Source organism: Melanotaenia boesemani, chromosome 3 (assembly GCF_017639745.1).
Source record: "Melanotaenia boesemani isolate fMelBoe1 chromosome 3, fMelBoe1.pri, whole genome shotgun sequence".
In the NCBI taxonomy this organism is placed as follows: domain Eukaryota; kingdom Metazoa; phylum Chordata; class Actinopteri; order Atheriniformes; family Melanotaeniidae; genus Melanotaenia; species Melanotaenia boesemani.
The window spans coordinates 708327-731548 of NC_055684.1; the positions used below are offsets into that span (position 1 = coordinate 708327).

The 23222-nt window shown below is 43.8% G+C and overlaps 1 protein-coding gene across 5 annotated transcripts in view; it reads left to right on the forward strand.

The window, feature by feature from the left end:
- The window catches only part of epha8 (eph receptor A8), a 265597-nt gene that overhangs the window by 226349 nt on the left and 16026 nt on the right, over nucleotides 1–23222 (forward strand). For 3 of the 5 annotated variants that reach the window (XM_041981741.1, XM_041981742.1, XM_041981744.1), the window contains exons 7-11: nucleotides 1166–1321; nucleotides 4064–4486; nucleotides 14328–14452; nucleotides 18755–18917; nucleotides 20591–20723. In XM_041981741.1, the coding sequence (XP_041837675.1) occupies nucleotides 1166–1321; nucleotides 4064–4486; nucleotides 14328–14452; nucleotides 18755–18917; nucleotides 20591–20723 (1000 nt within the window). The remainder of the gene's footprint in view (nucleotides 1–1165; nucleotides 1322–4063; nucleotides 4487–14327; nucleotides 14453–18754; nucleotides 18918–20590; nucleotides 20724–23222) is intronic. The other 2 variants (XM_041981743.1, XM_041981745.1) reach the window with 1 other exon arrangement.

Consider the following 23222-nt stretch of genomic DNA (forward strand, 5'->3'; position numbering starts at 1 on the left):
GTTGCTGTGGACAATGACCCCATGTAAAAATACTAGAATTATTTAACCACTTATTAGGTAACAGAGCAGTGTGAAGGACATGCCAAAAATCACATAGATCCAATGAAGAACAATGGTATGGAATGAAGGAAAGATATTTCACAAGACTTTTCATTGTGTCAAAATGTGTTTAAATATTTGGCCATTTATAGAAAGTCCCCACATGATGAAGACACCAAGAGGCACCTAAAGGTCATCTTGACTCATTAATGTACACATTGGATTTATTTCTGTTTACAAGATACTCTTTTCTATTTTAATGACTTAAAAAAATCGGATGTTTTATGTATTTTAAGTCTGAAGGCAAAGACTTTGTCCACAACTGACAGGATGGATTCCTGTCAGAACCATCAGAAATGTTTTACTTCTAAACGAGCAAACTAAAGCATGCAAAGGTTTAATTTTCTGAAAATGTCTGAGCCAGTGAACCAGAATAACTTTAACTTTTTATCATGTCAGCCATGTTGGTTATCCAGTTTCATACTTTCAGCACATTTTCAGTCTAAAACAACAACAAGAGCTTCTGTACAAACTCACCAGGATAACAAGGGAAGTTTATGCTAGCATAACACCTGTGGCTGGGACCCAGCGCGGCGCATTAATCAGCCTGTGTGAACAAATCGTTGTCTGCTGCGAGGTTTACCGCCTGCCTCATTTAGCAGAGTTGAAGCCATTAACTGCCTGGAAGGAGAATATATTCATCAGAGCTCCTTCCATTATTAATCAGTGCAGAGTTCAAAGTAAATATGAATCAGAGGAGCTGAATGAGGTTGAAACAGCGTCCGGATTCTGATGGTCTCACTGGGAGTATCAACAGTGCAGCACATTTTCAGCCCAAATCTGAGCAGAAGGAAGTATGGCTTTCATCCCTGCTGCTCTGCCGTGGCTGCAGATGCAAGGCCTGTAATTACAGGGATCTGGTGGTGGGGGCTGTGTCCTAAAATGAGCGTTTTGACGGAGATGGCATAGTTTGGAGAAAGTTGAAGCTGTGTGTGCTCAGCTTGCAGTGAGAATGTAATTCATGCCTTTCTGGCTGCACTCTCTCATTTTACCTTGCTCTGAGTGTTTATGTGTGCAGCCTCCCTGCAGGCTCTATTTACCGGGTTTATTCTCGCTCTCTCTGCAGCCTGTGAGGTGGGTTTCTATAAACCGGTGGCAGGCGACGGCCCGTGTGGAAAGTGCCCTCAGCACAGCCACTCAGAGACCCGAGCCGCCGTCTCCTGCCCCTGCGACTCCAGCTACTACCGAGCTGCAGATGACTCGCCGGCAGCGCCCTGCTCCCGTAAGCATAAACACTGCATCACAACACCCACGTGTCCCTGCAGGAACACCTCCACCATGTCCACAGCACACGAAATACATCTGCACATGCTCAGTATGAAATGTACCAAACAGGTCTGCACAATATATCCAAATTTACCTTCATCCTGATCGTGATGGCACATGATTTACATATCGCAACCACTGTCTGATAGATGGTAGATCTTAGCACGGGACGTGGCATGACTTTAAATCAATCCTCCATCCTGAGCTGCACGGGGCGACAGTGGAAAGGGTAAACCTCCAGCAGAACCAGAACCAGGACCCAGCTCAGGGAGGGCAGCCATCTGCCTGGACTGGTTGGAGTGGAGAGGACAGTGTCATGATGGCAGCTCTGCAATCAAGCTCATCTGCCCCACCTGCCCCGATTACTCCCTCTCCTCACCTGCTCCCCTCCTACTTAAACACTCCCCAGTCTCTGCTTCCCTGCCAGATGGTCAACTTACTAACCTTATTAAGATCTAGTTATTCTTGTGTTTTCAGACCTCCTGGTATCGACCCTGTCACGTTCCTGGACTACCCTTGCCTCACCCACGTTGGATTGCCTCACTGTTGAGTGCCTGCCTGGATATTGAACCCTGTTCTGGACTGACCACAGATTTACGCCTTCTCCTGATAAGTAGCCTGCTATTGCCCCTCTGTGTATGACCTTGCCTGTCATGACCCCGTCTTTTGCGTAATGGACTCATATTATCAGATATCGCCGCCACATCCTTGGACTGTGCTCTGATCCCTGTCTGCTCTTAATAAAACCACATCTTATTCAACCACAGTTCTATGTGCGGCTGAATTTCTGAGTCTTCAGGAGCAAATCATTACAGACAGGCCATCAGACCCTGAGGCTTTATCCAAGAAAACCCGCTGTGAGATGGAACACCTTAATGATGCCGATACTGTCACATGTTTCTACATGGAAGATGAGGAGGAGAGAGATGAAGAGGAAGAAAGGAAGGTTTTAAGCCTGATCTTAAAGGTAGAGAGGGTGTCTGCCTCCCGAAACCAAACTGGGAGCTGGTTCCATCAGAGAGGGCCTGATAGCTGAAGGCTCTGCTACCCATCGGACTCTTAGAGACTCTGGAACCAAAAATAGACCTGCTGTCTCCTAAATTCCCATCAGTGGTCTAATGGGAATATTCCAAGACACACTACCGGACCTCTGCCAGACATGATGGATATCTATGCGACCACTAGTGCAAACACAGCGAATCTGTGCTGCCACCTACTGGCGCAGTAGGAGCTTGAGACCAATCCTGCGGCTGCTTTAGAGCAACGCCCTTGTCTCCCCGTCCAGTAGTTCCCAACCTGTTTTCTTTAGGGCTTGCTGTCCCATCCTGTGCCGGAACCATCCTTGGCTTTATGCTTTTGTTAGCTAGCTTCTCACCATGACGGATTCATTTTGGAGCCCTGAATTTTAAAACCAAAGATAAGGTAATTATCAACATATAGCCTGAATTTATTTTAAACCACCTTCCTGACCTCCTAAACCTCAAGACCTGAAACGAGAAACCAGAAACGACCTCACTGAACCACAGGACATGAAAGAGAACTGATTTCACTGAACTACAGGACCCAGACCAGAACCAACCTACTAAACCTCAAGACTTGGAGTACAACTGACCTCACTGATCCATGGGATCTGGACCAGAGCCAACCTCCTTAACCACAGGAGATGGACCGGAACCTACCTCCTAAACAATGGGACTTAGACCACAATCTACTTCCTAAACCATGGGACCTAGACAAGAACCTACTTGCTAAACCACGCAACCTAGACCAGAACCTACATCAAAAAACCACAAGACCTGCACTAGAACTTTCCTCCTAAACCACGGGACCTAGACCAGAACCCACCTCCTAAACCATGCTACCTAGACCAGGACCTACCTCCTAATTCACAGGACCGAGACCAGAACTTACCTCCTAAACCACAGGACTTGGACCAGAAGCTACCTTCTAAACCGCAGGACCTAGACCAGAAGCTACCTCCTAAACTACAAGACCTGTACTAGAACTTGCGTACTAAATAACGGGACCTAGATCAGAACCTACCTCCTAAACCACGGGAGCTGGACTAGAACTTACCACCTAAACCACAGGACCTGGACTAGAACTTACCTCCTAAACCACGGGACCTAGACCAGAATCTACCTCCTAAACCACAAGACCGGGAGCAAAACACTACCTCCTGAACCACAAGACCTGGACTAAAACTTACCTCCTAAACCACAGGACCTAGACCAGAACCTACCTGCTGAACCACAGGACCTGGACAAGAACTTACCTACTAAACCATGAGAACTAGATAAGAACCAACCCCCTAAACACACAGGACCTAGACCAGAACCTACCTTCTGAACCACAAGACCTGGACTAGAACATACTCCATAAACCACAAGACATGCACCTCCTAAACCACTAGACCAGAACCAGAACTGACCTCAATTAACCACCTCAACTGTACCAAAACTCACTTAACTGAACCACAGGACCTGGACAAGAACTAACAACTAAAATCTATTGTTAGCTAAACTCGCTATTATAACAGATGTCCACATGTGAGTTGAACTCCATATGAGTAAACATCAAAGCAGCATCACATATTATTTTTCACAAATTATATCGTTATGGCAACGGTCACCAGAGTTACTGTATGTGTTTCTGACATGGTAAAGCTGTAGTAGCAAACTTGTGTTTCTGTGTCTAGGCCCTCCGTCTGCTCCTGTCAGTGTCATCTCCTCTGTCAATGGGACCTCTGTGAACCTGGAGTGGGACCGTCCTCTGGACACCGGTGGGCGCAGCGATCTTCTCTACAGTGTGTTGTGCCAGAAATGTTCTGGAGACGGGCCTTGCGAGGACTGTGCCACTTCCCCGGGAGGCAGCAATGGAGGGAAGCTGGGTGGAGGGGCGAGCATCGGGATCGGGGGAGGTGGGATGGTGGAGCGTTTGGGCACTGCGGTGGTTCGGTTCGTCCCTCGGCAGAAGGCTTTGACGGAGCCTTGGGTGACGGTGCTGAACCTGGTAGCCCACACCAACTACTCCTTCCGCATTCAGGCCACCAACGCTGTGACTCGCCTGAGCAATGAACCATCACTGTATGCTGTGGTCAACATCACCACAAACCAGGCAGGTAGGATTCACATCACAGACCTTCTTTCACTTTGGTTCAATTAAAACTTTGTCTAAAACACCAACAAACAGAGTCATTTTACAGATTAAAACACAACTTAATCCAATTTATTCCCGTTCAGTTATAATCCAATGGAAGGCCTGTTTATTTCTACACTACATTTCATGTACGGGACGATTCCAAGTGATTTGCATAAAACATAAAAAGCAGATGGTGCAACGAAAGCATTAAAAAGTCGTAAAAGGCACAAAGGGTAAAAATCACAATAAAATGATGAAAAGCAGATCAGTTAAAAGTAAGCAGCAGATTTCCTGCAGAGACAATGAGAACAGAAATGTTTAACCTGGATTTAAAGTGTCTACATTTGGTGAAAGTTTAATCTCCACTGGCAGCAAAACAGCTAAATGCTGCAGCCCCATGTTTAGTCTGGACTGTGGTCTGGACTCTGGCCTGGACTCTGGTTTGGACTAGTTGATCAGAGTCTCTGGATCTAAAAGCTCTGCTAGGTTTATATTCTCTGAACATATCACAGATGGATTCTTGGCCTAAACTGTTTTGGGATTAGGAACTCTAATGAGAACAGGAAAATATCAGCTCAATTGGTCAACTGACAGCAGGGTTAGAGCCACTTCCTGTTTCATGGCGAATGATTTAACCATCACAGGAAGCCATTTTAATCATGATGCTGTAAGAAGTCAGTTATATTTTCAAGCATGAGTTCATGAAGGATGATATTAATGAGTTTGAATTGGTTTTACAGATAATAAAAGGCTTAAAATGGTGGGACTTCCTGTTCCCAGGGGGTGGGGTTTTGGCGTTGACAACATCAGGACATGAAGAGGCTTTTTTGTTTGTCCTGGCATGTTATATAAGTATCCCACATTTTGTCAATGTTGTTCAAAGCTGTGGTTTGAGCTGATAAATTAAAAATTTATAGGGGGCGCTATAGTCATATTACCAGCATATGTCTATTTGAATCAGTTCCAGGCCTGACCAGTGTCCTCCCTGCCAAGTTTGGTGGAGATCAAGAGTACATTGGGTCAGTTACAAGTACTTCCTGTTTCATGGCGGTGGACGCCATTCGCCATGTTTTGCTTGAGGAAGGAACTTGAGGTATTTCTTCTGTAATATCATGAAAGGATTTGACCTGATCTGAAGCACTGTAGAGTTTGTGAAGTTCATTCCTGGGAAGAGGGACCCCGGTGTCTGAAAAAGGCACTTCCTGTTTCAAGTGGGCGGGGCTTAGGCCAAGACCAGAAGTAGTTACAGGTATCTGTTCAGGAGCAGTCCCTGATTAATCACTGTAAGTGTCATATTGATTGGATGAAAATTGAGGGATTTATACTGATTAATGATGTCACAGCATCTTTTCCAACCTTGTCATGGCGCCACCGTCTTGCCATGCAGCATTGAGCAATGTCCAGATGACAACACCTGGACATGTAGATGTGGTCGGCATGGAACTGAAGTGAAACATTTGTAGTTTGGTACAGAATGAGTGTTGTATTTCAGAAATAATGGATTCCGTGCTTGATGGCGAAACATCAAAACTTGATGAGGTGCCACCGCTGAACGCCACCTCCTATTAGAAAATTTTCAATAACTTTTGACCACACATGCCTCTGGAGTGTTCAGACTGAGTTTGAGGTAAATATGATAAAATCTGTAGGAGGAGTTCGTTCAAATGCAAGGCAAAGAAACATGCAAAGATGACCGCAAAAATGACACTTTTTTCAAAATGGCCGACTTCCTGTTGAAGTTATCATATAGGTCCAAGAGGCTTTTTTGTACATCCTTCCAAGTTCTATCAATATACCGGATTTCAGCCATATCGCTCAATGTAGTGGGCAGATATGATCAATTAAATATTTGTAGGGGGCGCTATAGAGCCATATTGCAATTTTTCCAGCATATGTCAATGTGGCTGAGTTCCCGGCCTGACCGCATTCCTTCCTGCCAAGTTTGGTGGAGATCAACGTTACAATGGGTCAGTCACAAGTACTTCCTGTTTGATGGCGTTGGATCACTATTCGCCATGGTTACGTTTGGCGAAGGAACTTGAGATTTTTATTGTGGTATCATTAAAGGGTTTGACCTGTTGTGAAGCACTTTCAAGTGTGTAGGTTTTATTCCTGAGGAGATGGATGCCGGCGTCAGAAAAAAAGCACTTCCTGTTGGAAGTCGGCGGGGCTTAGGGCTAGTCTGAAATTGGTCATATGGATCTGTTCATGGCTAGACCCTGATTAATCCCTGCAAGTCTGATGGGGATTGGATCAGAATTGAGGGATTTATAGTGATTTATAATGTCATGGCGTCTTATCGAAGTTCGCCATGGCGCCACGGTCTCGCCCTGCAGCATAGAGCAACAGTTTTCACTGGATATCATCACCAACTTGATTTCTGCTGTCTGACCCAGTTTGGACCTGGTTGTGTCCAAAATGTGAGATAAGTGGGTCTCCGAGTAAAAACCATGACTTCCTGTCGCCAGGGGGCTTGGCCAATTCATAATCCAAATACTTACATGTAGATGTGTTCAGGATGGGACTGGCATCATACATGGCCATTTTGGTTCAGATATATTGTTTAATGTGGAAGTTATATCATTTTCATTTATCATGGCGAGACGTCAAACTTTGAGGCCCTGCCCCCTCTACGCCCTTTCTCCTATTAGAAAACTTTCAATAACTTTTAAAGACACATGCGTTCTGAACATTCTGAGCCATTTTGGTGGCGATATGATAAAATCTCTAGGAGGAGATAGATTTTGAAAATTTCAGTAAAACGCCAAAATGGCGACTTTGACCCAAAATGGCCGACTTCCTGTTGGTTTTTGGCTGTTGCTCCAAGAGGGTGTTTTGTTCGCCCAAGGGTTTAGAACACGTGTAGCAAATTTCATAAAGGTTGATGACATGCAGTGGCGGGGCACCATAAATAGGTGGCGCTCTCGTTCAATTTTCCCTGAACAGTCTCGAGCACCCCAAAATACCTAAATTTACGCATTCCTTTGGGGGGGTACGCAAAATTAGGCGCGTTTTTGCGCATGTTCAGGTCCCCCAAAATGCGATTTACTTTTGAGGAGAAAAATAATAAGAATACGGAAAAAACAGAGCAATTACAATAGGCCTTCGCACCGCCTTCGGTGCTCGGGCCTAATTAAAGCTGCAAGCAGCAATGAAGGCCCTCGCACCTACGGTGCCACTCCGGCCTATTGCACCACCCCATCAGCCGGCAACCTCCCTCCTACAGCGCGGCTGCTCTCTCCACAGTCGTATGCCCATTCCTCAGGAGGTGATCTTTATTAAGGGGTACTTTTCCTCATGAGAGGATCAACTTGCACCTCAGTCTGACCATTGATGACATCTGTAGCGTTCATGAACTTGTTTCTTACAAACTGTGTTAAAGTCTCACAAAACGGAGCATGATTCTATCAAGAGGAAAATTTCACATGCCTACTGGGTGGTGTTATACTCGTTTTTCATGCAGGACCATGTTCAGGTTGGAACATTAATGAAAACAGGAGAATATCACCTCCATTGGTCAACAGGGTTTGATGAGACTACTAATGATCAGCAGATCATTTAGGCAGTGGACCCCAGAGACACTGAGGGGCTCCTTTGAATCTACAGATTGGAATATACTTGTGGACTCAGGGGGAGGCAACAGTGACAGTGATGAGGTTGTGGAATGTGTCCTAAATTATATTAAATTCTGCACAAATGTGGTGTTGCCCCTGAGAACTGTCCACTGCTTTGCAAACGAGCCATAGATCTAAAACAACATTACGCATATTTTGAACTTAAAAAATCAGGTTTTTAACACTGGTGATAGGAATGGGGCAAGGATCACACAACATAACCTGAAGAGGCCCTTGAGGCGGGCCAGCAGGGATTACACATTAAGCCTCAAGAGGAAATTTCAGAACAATAACACCCAGAAAGTATGGAGGAGTATGACAGCATCAATTCCTCCTCTGCTGCTGTGACCTCCTGCACTGCTCCACCCGGCAACTGCTCCACCTCTGCTGCTGTGACCTCCTCCATCTCTGCTCCTCTCAGCGGCTAATAAATGGGAGCATGATTTTATCCAAAGGGTAATTCCACGTGTCCACTAGGTGCCGCTATAGTCATTTCTCATGTACATCGTCTAATGACAACAGAAAAATATCACCTCCATTGGTCAACTGACAACAGAGTTAGACCAACTTCCTGTTACATGGCGAAGGATTTAAACATCACAGGAAGTCATTTCAATTATGATGCTGCTAGAATTCGGACACAATTTTAACCATGAAGGATGATATTAATGAGTTTGAATTGGTTTTACAGATATTAAAGGGTTAAAATGGTGGGACTTTGACCTGATCCGAAGCACTTTTGAATATGTGAGGTTCATTCCTGAGGAGAGGGACCCCGGTGTCTGGAAAAGGCACTACCTGTTTCAAGTGGGCGGGGCTTAGGCCAAGACCAGAAGTAGTCATTTGTATCTGTTCAGGAGCAGACCCTGATTCATCACTGTGTGATGGTGATGGGATGAAAATTGAGGGATTTATACTGAATAATGATGTCATGGCGTCTTATCCAAGTTTGTCATGGCACCACCGTCTCACCATGCAGCGTTGAGCAATGTCCAGATAACAATATCTGGACATGTAGATGTGGTCGGCATGGAACTGCAGTTAAACATTTGCAGTTTGGTGCAGAATGAGTGTTGTATGTCAGAAATAATGGATTTCGTGCTTGATGGCGAAACATGACAACTTGATGAGGCGCCGCCACTGAACGCCACCTCCTATTAGAACTTTTGACCACACATGCCTCTGGAGTGTTCATACTGATTTTGAGGTAAATACGATAAAATCTGTAGGAGGAGTTTGTTCAAATGCAAGGCAAAGAAACATGCAAAAATGACCGCAAAAATGACACTTTTTTCAAAATGGCCGACTTCCTGTTGAAGTTATCATATAGGTCCAAGAGGCTTTTTAGTACATCCTTCCAAGTTTCTATCAATATGCCGGATTTCAGCCATATTGGTCAATGTAGTGGGCGGTGATGATCAATTAAATATTTGTAGGGGGCGCTATAGAGCCATATTGCAATTTTTCCAGCATATGTCAGTGTGGCTGAGTTCCCGACCTGACCGCGCTCCTCCATTACAGTGGGTCATCTACAAGTACTTCCTGTTTGATGGCATCGACCACTATTCGCCATGGTTACGTTTGGCGAAGGAACTTGAGATTTTTATTGTGGTATCATTAAAGGGTTTGACCTGTTGTGAAGCACTTTCAAGTGTGTAAGTTTCATTTCTGAGGAGATGGACCCCGGTGTCTGAAAAAAAGCACTTCCTGTTGAAAGTGGGCGGGGCTTAGGGCTACACCGGAATTGGTCATATGGATCTGTTCAAGGCCAGACCCTGATTAATCCCTGCAAGTCTGATGGGGATTGGATCAGAATTGAGGGATTTATAGTGATTTATGATGATAACTTTTAAAGACAAAGACTTTTAAAACTCAGTGCACTGAAAGTACCCGGATGCTGCCCTAAACTCGGCCAAAAATCTAGTGCGAAACGATGGACACTACACACACTAAACGGACGCCATCTTGCTGACGTAGCGGAAGGGGAGGGACTTTCAACCAGTTTTTCAGAGCTAGCAGCCACCGACTCAGCGGTACCGATGCAGGCGGATTTTCTACTGTTGTAAGTATGAAGATATTTGATCATAATTCTAATATAAACTGCAGCATGCTTCTTATCTCTTCTATCCCTGATGACAGTTATGGATCTGATCAGTTGTTGGAGGCTGCAGTAGAGTTAGCAACGTAAATGTTAGCAGTTTTATAGCCGATTTCGCGGATGTAGATGGGCTATAAGTGTTAAAAATGATTAATGCTATAGGTTCCGTATGTATATTCATGATTGCTGAACCTCCAGATTAAGCACTGCGGGGTCTCTGGCGTAAACGAAATGGTCCTTAATCTGAAAACCGATTAGGAAACACCGCTGGTTAGAGAACCGGCCCGTTTCGTTGGTACCGCTGACGAAGCCGTAGCTGATTGTACATCACTTTAGATAAGCGTCTGCAAAGTACCCATAAAGTACATATATATATATATATAATAATGTTTGCTTTTATATAACCTGCCATTCTGTGTTCACCGTAGGTCACTGTGGCATCAAACTACCGAGCCAGCAGTGGCACTGAGGCGTTTACCACCTGAGGGTTAGGACGCTGCTGTGGAGAAGAGGAGGCGGGAAGAGAGAAATGTTTTAATAAAAAGTTTAAATAAAATGTTTTCTGCATCCCTGTTTTAGCGTCTTCATTACTGTATTTCATATTTTAAATGGTTTCTAGTAAAATCGGTTTCCTGTTGCAGACGTGAACGGTATCAGTTTAAACACCAATGAAAACACATGTATAATGTAACATACTTTAATTCAGTTAAGATATCTTTGCTTATTTAAAAGCTGTTTTTTAGTGTTTTAAATTGCACTTTATACTAACAAGTATGGGGTAGACATGCAAAGACACATGAACGTGTGCTGATGGTTTCTATTATCAACTGAGATAGATTAATACAGTGGAGGCCACGGTTCTTTGTTTCACTAACGAGGCCTTTTAAAAGGCATTTAATAGCATACAAGTATGTTGACATGCAAACACGTATGTTAACGTGATTTTGGATTTTGGAAGGGAAAAAAAGTATATTAACGCGGCGCTGGTAAGCTGGTACGTCACTACCGGTAAGTTCAAAACGTTAGAGCTCAATTTGGATCAGGACTTACCCACGATAGTGTCACTACAGAAGGTAGTGCTTAGTGTGAACTACACACTACCTTCCAGTGCACTCATGTAAGTGTGCGGTTTGAGACACACTCACAGTCTTCTGAACATCCTGAGCCAGAATGAACAACGTCAGTAAAATGCCAAAATGGCGACTTTGACCCAAAATGGCCGACTTCCTGTTGGTTTTGAGCCGTTGCTCCAAGAGGATTTTTTGTTCACCCTAGTATTTAGAATATGTGTAGTGATTTTCATAAAGATTGATGGCGTGCAGTGGCGGGGCATCATAAATAGGTGACGCTCCCATTCAATTTTGCCCAAACAGTCCCAAGCACCCCAAAATATGTAAATTTACGCATTCCCTTTGGGGGGGTAGGCAAAATTTGGTGAGTTTTTGAACATGTTCAGGTCCCCAAAATGCGATTTACTTTTAAGAAGAAGAAGAAGAAGAAGAAGAAGAAGAAGAAGAAGGAAAAAAAACGGAGCAATTACAACAGGCCTTCGCACCGCCTTCGGTGCTCGGGCCTAATAAACCCATTCGGAAGGAAAACCAGAACCAGGTCCTGAACCAGGAATAATTAATAAATAAACACATTTGTTCAAGTACAAAAATTAATTGAATTTACTAAAAAGTAAAATTTGAAAATAGACTGAAAACTAAATGGTAAAATTAAAATAATTAAAATAATTCATTAAAACAATTAATGGTAATTCTAAGAATAGAATAGAATAGAATTATTCTCCAAGCTAAAGCAGTCCTCCTGGAACAGTGCAGGTATTTATAAGACAAATGTGGACAAATGAAAATGTAACAGGGAGCTAAAAGCTATCTCAAAGATCTTCATTTTGTCTTATCTCAGTGATATCAGCTTTTTTCCTTCCAATCAGACAACAGTAGGATGTTGGACCAAAACTGACATGTTTCAGTTGTCACCTGTAGCCTTCCTCAGAAACGTCCACTGATGTGTTGCTGACGCTGTTTGACAGCTGTTTTCTGGAGGTGTTTCCGTCCCAGGAAACCTATCAGATCCGCTGGGACGGCCACGTGTATCAGCATTTTGCTGACTCGAGATGCTGGAAAAACATGAGCATGCTACTGGAACCTCCTGAGATTCAACCTCCAATGCAGAGATGAGGAAGTTACACCACCGAGCCTGTCCCAACCAAGAACACCAAATATGAAAGGAAGGCACTAATAAAAGAGGATAATAGGGATGTCAACAAAATGGAAAAAAACTAAATTAAAGAAAAAATGGACAATTTCATGAGACGCTTCCCAACGAACCAGGAAACAAAAGAAACACTAATAAGCAAAAATTGGGTTAAAAACCTGTCACACCACACACTCACAAAACAGTTCTATGAAAAGGTTTAACCTTCGGCAATTCACCAAAAATTAACCACATGGGGAATACATCGTAGCTACACCGGTGGCACGCCAAGAAAAACCAGATCAGGGACTAAAAGCAGAGCGATGCAATGCAGGAATATTAAAATCAGCCAAACAGCATCACTGAGGAACAAGAAGCAACAGGTTCTCTCAAAAAAGACACATCATCATTCTTCTGGCCAAAAGGACCAACATTCTGGAGGCAACACTTGGAGACACCACCACATGCGAGCTACTCAGAAAGGATCCCACAGAAGACAAGAAAAGAACACTAAAATCCAGACTAAAACCAACATTAGACGCCAAGAAAATAATACGGGACACAGGCAGCCTTTTAATTCCCACTGCAAACATCACTCCCCGGATTTATGGGACACCACCGGGATACACCGTGATACACAAGAAGGACACCACACTCCAACCTACAGGGTACAGCACTGGATCAGTAACGTCCTCGGTACAACAGAACATCACGGCAAAAACTCCAAACAGCTAGCACAAGAACTAAACAACATGAAAGTCAAAGCAAACGAAATACTCACACCATGTGGTATCATGATTCACAAAAGCCTCATCAACCTCCTATTGCACATCACACAAGAATGCCTCCAGAATGACCCGACACTCAGAAAACCACGCGCTGGAAAACGGACCAGAACCTCCTCTGGACGAGGGGACACGGACCTGTATCTCTTTTGGACATCGGAACACTAACAAGTACCTCCTCTGGACAGTACCTCATTGGACCACAGAAAGAGAAGCAGGAGAATGTTTAGCAATGACTCAGCAACGCGTCAGCAAGACTTTTGCAACGCGTCAGCAATGCCTTAGCAACGCTGCAGCAACATGTCTGAAACACATCAGCAAGGTATCTACAACACGTCAGCAATGCCTTAGCAACGCTTCTGCAACACATATTCAACGTGTCAGCAACACGTCTGCAACATGTCTGCACTGATTCAGCAGTGCATTAACAAAGCATCACCAACGCCTCTGCAGCGCGTCGGCAGCGCATTAGCGGCTCATTACCTCTCATTTCCACCAGATGCGTGTGCGCCACGTTATGGCTGCACCATAGTTTTGTTTTGACCTCCGTGCTGCAGCATCTATAGCAGGAGCGCCTGCGAGTCCTGTCCACTGCTCCCATGTCTGATTTTCTGTCTGTCTCGATCTAAACTGTGAAAATTTACGTATTCTGGGTGCGTGCTTCGTCAAAAATAGACTCAGCACGTAAATTTAGTGGAGATCCGAGACACTGCGCTTCTGGAACATTTCTGGTATGAGCTGCGGCGCCCGGTGGAAACCAAACCATTGACTAAAGTGGCCGCGAATAGCAGTGGAGGCCAAGGCACAGCCTTAACATGCCGCACATGCACCTGGTGGAAATCAGGGGTTAACAACGCAGCGCCTCAGCAGCGTGTCTGCAGACATTTCTGTTAAAGGCCGCAGGTGACAGCCAGAACATGTCAGCTATGTTCCAACATCCTACTATATTTGTTTAAATAGAAGAAAAACTCTGATATGAATGAGCTAAAGCTGCTCCATCTGAGCATAAATTCCAACCTTTCAGACGCTTGTGCATTCATGGTGTTTGTTCCTGTGTTTTTTAGTTCAGCACACGCAGAGCGGTGTGCTGAAATAACAAAGCCATTTCTTCTGTTTCCTGCACAGCCCCCTCTGAGGTGTTCTCCATACGCCAGGAGAACACCAGTCAGAACAGTGTGACCCTGCTGTGGCACGAACCCGACCAGCCCAATGGAGTCATCCTGGAGTACGACATCAAGTACTACGAGAAGGTACTGAACTAAGGAGCTGCTTGTTGTTATGGAAACCTTTAGACAGCTAAAAAAAATGTGACGCAGTAGGCTCAAAGAGCAGCGACTGGGCTGAACCATGAAACTGGGAAGCTGAGGAAGTTGTTGGTTAGACTGTGGAGAACTTCATCTTAGACCAAGATCCTGGTGGCTAATTGAGGGGGAATGGGGGTGGAGATGGAGAGGAAGAGGGAGGATGAGCAGATTCCAATGTAGCCAAAGTGACAGCGGCGATCGGCGGGGTCATAAGCCTCCCCATGAACTGACTACAGGAAGTGTGTGTGTAGATTTGTGTGTGTGTGGTGATAGACATCATCTAATTGCACAGGGAGCAGTGTGGGAGGTGGCAATCTCATAGCCAAACAAGCAGGATGGAGTGGGGAGAGCTGAAGGATTAGCTCGTCTCTGACACTGCCGTCTTAATCTGGCTTTGCTCGGGGGGGCTGTTGGGATTTAAGTGGACAGTCAGCAATGTGCTCTCAAGGTTCCTTTACTTCTGTACAAGAGTGAGTCACAGGGAGGCTGCTGCACCTCACGAGCTGAAGACTAAATCTATCCTAAAGACACATTAATGACTCACTGTCTCAGCTGATGGGGAGCTTGTAGAAATACAGCAGCAGGAAAATAAAACCCAAGTCAGAACAGCTGTGATTAAGATGATGATGGTGATGATGATAATTCTTGTTAATTAAGTGTCGTCCTAACAATGGGTCTCTTTTTTAATGAATGCATAAATCTTTGCATCCCACATAGGTTTATTAAGCTTAACATTTAAGTTTTAAGCAACTGAGACTAAAAAAGTGAAAACAAATTGTCTCTCATGTGATTGGCTGTTTTATAGAGAAGCTTTAGACTGGGGGTGCCCAAGTCCAGTCCTCAAGATCTACTATCCTGTAACTTTTAGATGCAACCCTTCCCAAACACACCTGAATCAAATGAATGGCTCGTTACCAGGTGTCTGCAGAGCTGAATGACATGTGGATGAGGGAAGTGTGCCATTTGGTGTATTGGACAAGGGTTGCATCTAATAGTTCCAGGATAGTAAATCTCAAGGACTGGACTTGGGCACCCCTGCTTTAGACCAAAACTGGACTTTTAAACTGCACATAAACACATTAATCTGACTGAAACTGTACAAAATCAGTTTCTAAAGCTGGACTAACAGGAGGAGCAGAGTGTTTCTGTAGCCTCATGAACAGTCAGTAAGGAGAAGTCTGAGTAGGAAGGGAGGGGAGAGTGAACCTCGTAGGACAGCTGTGTAGGTCTGAGGGATCTCAAGTTTCTGCGGTAGGACCAGAGACTGGGATGGACCACAGATGGGCAGAAAATCCATGACGTCACACGTAGGTTTCTGAAGAGCTGAACTGAAGCTCATTGGACGGTTCCCACCATCGCCATCTTGGCAGCGTCACACGTGTCATCATTCCCAGAAAATCCAAAAATGGGCAAAGTGGTGGAGCTGAGAGGGGGACTGTGAAGGTGGGGGTGGATGATCGACACCCATCAAACTCCAAGCTGCCTGTAGCTAAGAGCTAACCGCGCTAACCCAGAGCTAATGGTAGCTAATTAGCTAATGGATGTAGGTGGGCTAAAGCTAAGGCGTTTTGTTAGCCAGCTAAAAACCGCGGTTGTGCTGCACTCTCCTTTCTTGCCACAGATATTGGATACCTGTCAATCAAAAAGACACGCCCCTAATTATGACGAATTTCAAGATTAAAAAACATCCAAACGGAGGAGTTAGAAAAAAATTCACAGTTGTCATGAAGGTAAACTTGAACTATTAATTTTAAATTAAATAATTAAATTATTTGTACCGTGTTTATTTCTGCTGTGAAGTTGGTCTTTTTAACATGGCAGTCTATAGGGATTTGTTCTGTTTTGGAGCCCCTAGTGGATGAGGGGGGAACTGCAATTCTTTTGCACTTCCGCATAGGCTTCACCTTTCACCGCCGGAGGATGCCACTTGGTGAGAACCCACAATCGTGAATCTGAATGTGACATCATCTCAGCAAAAGAAGCTGATTGGACGGAGATGAAAGGAAACCAGGTGTGTGTATAAATACTAGGATCTCAGGGAGTCTCAGTAAGTCACGCGAGAGTGGGGTCACGTTAGTGGGAAAGAGGATGTATAAAAAAAATCCATCTCCAAGTTTATGAATCGATGCTGGGTTTATTAAATTTAAATTAATTAAAAATCAATTAATCTATTTTTTAAACTCAGTCCTACTCACTACACGAGTATCCTTCAAGATCTGTGTGTTTTTGGCTTAGTTTTATGTTGCAATGGGTCAAATCAAAGCAATGCAAATCAAATCAAATCAAATAATTTTTTTATAAAGCACTTTTTATACATATGTAGCACAAAGTGTTTTACATAATAAAATGCACATAAAACAATGTTTGCAAATAAAAAGAAAATAAAACAGCAATTAAATTTCCACACCTACTCTTTCTCACACACACCCACAAACAAACAAACAAAATAAAAACAGATTTTTACTTGAAAGGGAGATGATATGAATAAAAAGCTCAACCACTAAAACATGTTTTGTCATTGTGAAACAAAACTTCATGTTATAAAACCCATCCAGATAAATAAGGAGCCAGTCTGCTGCCAGCATGTAGCACCAGTGTGGAAAGTAGCTTTGGTCCTTCATTCCAGCAGAGCGGGACCAGACTGGAGGCTGGAGGTCTAGAAGTGATGCTACGCTAACGAAACACACAAGAGGAGGATTTCCTTTATTTATTCTTTTTTTTTTTTTTTTTTTTTTTTTTACCCTGTCCTGTCCAGCATCCTAACATACAGAACGTGGTCTGTGTGCCATATTTTGCTTGACAGATTTGCTCTACCAAGGGAGACATGTTATATACATGGCTGCCCTTGATATTTTTATTATTTTTATTGTAATCTTATTTTCTTTAGTCTTTATATGTCAGTGCCCTAACCTGACAGGGAGATAGAGGGAGAGAGAGAGAAAAAAAAAGAGAGAAAAGGACAGGATTAAAATGTGGAAATAACAGTTGTCTATGCTGCCCAGAACATATCACAAAAAAAAACAACAACAACATAAACTACCACAGTACTACATGATACCGAAAGAAAGATAGGATGATGATGATATAAAAAATTACAATAGACATCAAACGTACCTGCAGATAAACGTACCAACACACAAACATCAGCTACATCTAATGAGAAGCGGATGGAGAGACGAGCACGTTTGTGAGCATGCACGTGTTAATATGCATGTGTGGCCATGCAACAAGGAGGAAATGTGTACCCGCAAGGGGGCCGCGATCACGCCGCACCCCGAAGCATCAGCGGTAGACGGGGGGAGCCCGAGGCCCCAAAGGCCAAGCAGGTCCACAGAGTACCAAGCCCGGGACAGCCAAAGCAGACAGAGCAGCGGCCCACCCGGACCAGAGCAGAGGGGCCCCAGACCGGAACCCCTGGCGCGACGGGGCAGGGGCACCGGGCAGCCCGGGGCGATGGCGAGCAGGCCCAGCGGGTGCTGGGCGCTGCGGTGCGGGCCGCACGGAGGGCAGGCACCCCACAGGCCCAAGAGCCACCCATTCCCCCCAGCAGAGCCCCACCCAGGAACCCGATGGGGCCCGACCGCCCCAGGCAAAACCACCGTGGGCCACGCTAACCCAACACCAAGGCTAGGCACCCCAGGGACAAAAACATGTCCGCAGGCCCCCCAAAATAAAAAAAAAACCCTCTTTACCCCAACCCTTACCCATTCATCCCCCACCCTGAATTGGGACACAGCTTGTCTTTCTGACACCAGTAATGTCCACGCCGGGTCCACCAGTTACACATTTTTACCTTTTCCAACGTGCTCCATCAGGATTTCTGTCTCACACCCCGAAAAATTCCTCTTCTTTCCTCTTTTTCCCTCCCGAGCCATCATGGAAATGATGTGATGAATATGTATTACAGGCGTCCACCTGACCATTTATAGCCACCATGTGGGCGGGGCAAGGCGTCCCTCACCTGTGCCGCTTTAGGGTTGATTCTGGTTTATAAACAGAAACAGGTGGAGGACATTCATGCACACGCTTTGATAAATCTGAAAGTAGAATATCAGGATTGTCTCACTGGTTCCTAATTCGGTTAAATCTGGATCAGTTGTCATGGTTTCCTCTGAGAGCAGCTGCTCTTCATGGGAACTGACGAATGTTTTTACGCCCCTGGAACCAGGGGAGAGTCCTACTTGATCATCCAGAAAATCAAGCTGAAATGTTCCCGTTTCCATGACAACATATCTGTTTCTGTGACAGGACAATGAAGAGCAGAGTTACTCCACGCTGAAGTCTAGAAACACCAGCGCCCGGGTATCGGGCCTGAAGCCAGGAACCAGGTACATCTTCCAGATCCGAGCCAGAACATCTGCAGGCTGTGGACGCTTCAGCCAGAATGTGGAGATCCAGACGGGACGAGCAGGTGTGTGTGCTGCTGACATCCTGATGTTAGAGGCAGATGCAGGGGTAAGGCTCCTGGCTGACATCAAGCAGCGACCTGCTGTCGGATGTGATTTTGCTCTGATAAAAGCAGGAGGTTTCTCAGAGCCGGGCCGGTCAGCACAGCATAGTCCAGGTCTAAAGAGGTCTGAGTGTCAGTTGGGCCGACTGGCGCCTCCGTCCTCCCCTCGATTCCGGGGATTGGTGCTTTTTTGTTCATCATCCCCGTCGGCCTGTCCCACGCTGCTGCAGGGTTAGGGTCTTCATGATTCAGGCCAACAAAACCTCTTTTAGTAGAATATTCTTCCTCTTACCAGGATTAAGAGATAATAGGTCTGCACACCCCCCTACCCCCGTCTGGTGGGAGTCCCAGCGCTGTTCCTCTGACAAACCCTCTCCCTTCATGCAGCTGCTTACTGGACCCCGACTTCCACCTGCGCACGGAGACCTCTTGCATCCTACAAGCCAACGTGGCGAGCAAGTCCTCAGCTTAATACCAGAGTCATGTCTCATCAGCTGAGCTGTGTCCATGTCTGAGTCGGTGATGACCAGGAGGCTGCATGTCATTTCAGTCAAATATCCACATTTTCCTCATCCGGTTACCCAGCATCATCCACCTCTGCAGCTGCAGACAATAAACTCTGCCAGAGATTTACTGAATGAGCAGCAGAAGTCAACAGGTGAGCCTCTGAAGGACCTGGAACTCATGGAGATGAAGCAGAGGACGACTCTTCACCCATATTTCCTCCGGTTTAGCATCACTGGTGTGTGAATATGTGGTGGGATGAGAAACCACTTCAGTAGTGTCTCATCCAGGACACCGAGTGAAGTTTTACTTTATGTACCGCATTGCATGCTAGCAACACGCTAGCAACACACTAGCAACACGCTAGCAACACACTAGCAACACACTAGCAACACGCTAGCAACACGCTAGCAAGCAGAAATAAACAAACTGGCCATGTTGAAGATGCACCGTGGCTGATTCAAAAAAGAAAGTAAGAAGACATGATCAGAGGAAGAAAGGAAAAGAAAGAGAGAAAGAAAGAAATCAAGAGTGAAGATAAGTCTGATTTTTACTGGCTGGAGGAATCTCAGAGTTCAGGTAGGACGAAGATGATGCTGGAGTAGCCGTCCTTCTGTAGTTCGTCTTTAAAAGACTGATTAAGGTTTGCTTTGTTAATAAAAATAATTACCATGAGTCATCTGGATCTCACTGACCCGACCCGAGTTCAGTATATCCTCTTATTATTGCTTTATTTTAGCAGAAAACATTTAATTTTTCATTTCATTATATTCATTTAAAATATTTAGTTATTATATTGTACATGTATATTTAATTTATTTTGCTTATTGCTTATTATTTTATGTTTTGCTTTTGATAATCTTTTAACATTTGACTTCTTTTCATATTTCTATTTTATTACCAAGACATTACATTAATTTTAACATATTATTTACATATTAAAAAACTAATGTGACATTACAATTAAAACTTTTATTTTTTACTATGTTGCATTTATTCATTTTTTATTTTTTAGAATTTAACATTTTTTATTTTATTAACAATATCCGCGAGGACCTCGGTCCCCAGCTCACCTGCTGCCTGGCGTCAGCGTTCCTCTGCTAACTCCTGATGTTTGTGTGTCTCTGCAGCTCCTCTGCGTTATAACTCTATGACCATCCTCTGGATCTGCATGGCCCTGGTGTCCGGCCTGGTCGCCTTCCTGGCCATCATCATCTGCAGGAAACGGCAAGGCTACACTTTACCACACTACCCATCGCTGCTGTGTGTGGAACCCTTTCTTACACTTCTCTACTCCTCCTCGCTTTATGTCCTGTTGTTTCTGGTCAAATCTGCTGTCAGTACTTTGTTTCGCTCACTGTTCTGCATGTAATGGAAGTAAATAAGAGCAGAAACATCTTAAAGAGAAGTCTAAAGAAGTCACGGAGCCTTACATGCTGGAACGTTTGTAATAATAGCTGCTAAAATAATCTGCATGATGTTCTGTCAGTGTTTAAGAAGCTCACTCGTCTCAGCCTTTTTGTCTTCTCATTTAGCTAATTTTGTAATTTCCACCTCATAGTGGATTTAATTATGTTGATTCATGTCCAGTAGCTTGCACACCAAATGTTTCCATTTATCCCATCAGCCTACCTCCCGTTTGATGTCTCCAACTTACATCTCTGTGCTGCAGCAAATAATTAATTCCACAGCCTTTAATTAATTGACACTTCAGTACATGTTAAGCTGCTCATATCTGTTCTGTTAAAGGAGGGAAAAATGACAAGTTGGCGGACATAAAGATGTTATCCAGGCGATGGTGTTGTCATGACTACAAAGTTCAGGATTCCCTGCTGTTGCTACGGTGGAGGATGGAGGAACATGTAGGAGTTCAGGGAAATGGGCCACTCGCCAATTCATTGATGAATTTATAAAAACTGAAACCACCAGAGATATTTTCCATGTTCACACGCCATGCAGACCTCACACAGCTGCCTAGAGTCCTTCTTCCTCTTTAGTCCAGATCCTGTGAGATTGGGATGTTTCCCAACACCCCTTGTCCAACTTGTTAAAAGTACAAACATAAAGAGGAGCAACAGCAATAAAAGACTGGCCAGATTCCAGACTGCACCATGTGCACACGTGATGCCTTCCCACCTTTCACTGGTAAACCTGATTAAAGGTAGAACTGTGTGCAGACAGATGAGCCAGTTACTGATGCAGATCACTGAAACAAACCCTTCCTGTAGCCTAATGTTCCTTTTTAAAATCAATCCATCTTTGCTTTATACACTAAAATAAAAACAACTCATTTAGAAGCTAAACTAAAATATAGTGATAAAACAAAAATAAAAAACAAAATAAACTAGCCTGGCTTAAATAAATGGATCAATATGGAAATATATCAGGAATGTTTTAGTTTAAATTTAATTTTCTGACATTTTTTCAAAAAGCATAAAATTAAAAAGTTTGAAATCTCAGATGATGACCATGAATGATTTAAAGCTGCTGTTGGTCAACATGATGCATGTGCAAGTAAGACCCACAACAAAGAGCTGACGTTAATTCTTTTCTTACCCTCTTGAAAGCTGTTGCCTCTGTTTGATACATATAAACAGATGTTATACAAACATATTTTATACAGACGGATGTTATAGAGATAGATGTTATACAGACGGATGTTATAGAGATAGACGTTATACAGACGGATGTTATAGAGATAGACGTTATACAGACGGATGTTATAGAGATAGACGTTATACAGACGGATGTTATAGAGATAGACGTTATACAGACGGATGTTATAGAGATAGACGTTATACAGACGGATGTTATAGAGATAGACGTTATACAGACGGATGTTATAGAGATAGACGTTATACAGACGGATGTTATAGAGATAGACGTTATACAGACGGATTTTATAGAGATAGACGTTATACAGACGGATGTTATAGAGATAGACGTTATACAGACGGATTTTATAGAGATAGACGTTATACAGACGGATGTTATAGAGATAGACGTTATACAGACGGATGTTATAGAGATAGACGTTATACAGACGGATGTTATAGAGATAGACGTTATACAGACGGATGTTATAGAGATAGACGTTATACAGACGGATGTTATAGGGATAGACGTTATACAGACGGATGTTATAGGGATAGACGTTATACAGACGGATTTTATAGAGATAGACGTTATACAGACGGATGTTATAGAGATAGACGTTATACAGACGGATGTTATAGAGATAGACGTTATACAGACGGATGTTATAGAGATAGACGTTATACAGACGGATTTTATAGAGATAGACGTTATACAGACGGATGTTATAGAGATAGACGTTATACAGACGGATGTTATAGAGATAGACGTTATACAGACGGATGTTATAGAGATAGACGTTATACAGACGGATGTTATAGAGATAGACGTTATACAGACGGATGTTATAGAGATAGACGTTATACAGACGGATTTTATAGAGATAGACGTTATACAGACGGATGTTATAGAGATAGACGTTATACAGACGGATTTTATAGAGATAGACGTTATACAGACGGATGTTATAGAGATAGACGTTATACAGACGGATGTTATAGAGATAGACGTTATACAGACGGATGTTATAGAGATAGACGTTATACAGACGGATGTTATAGAGATAGACGTTATACAGACGGATTTTATAGAGATAGACGTTATACAGACGGATGTTATAGAGATAGACGTTATACAGACGGATTTTATAGAGATAGACGTTATACA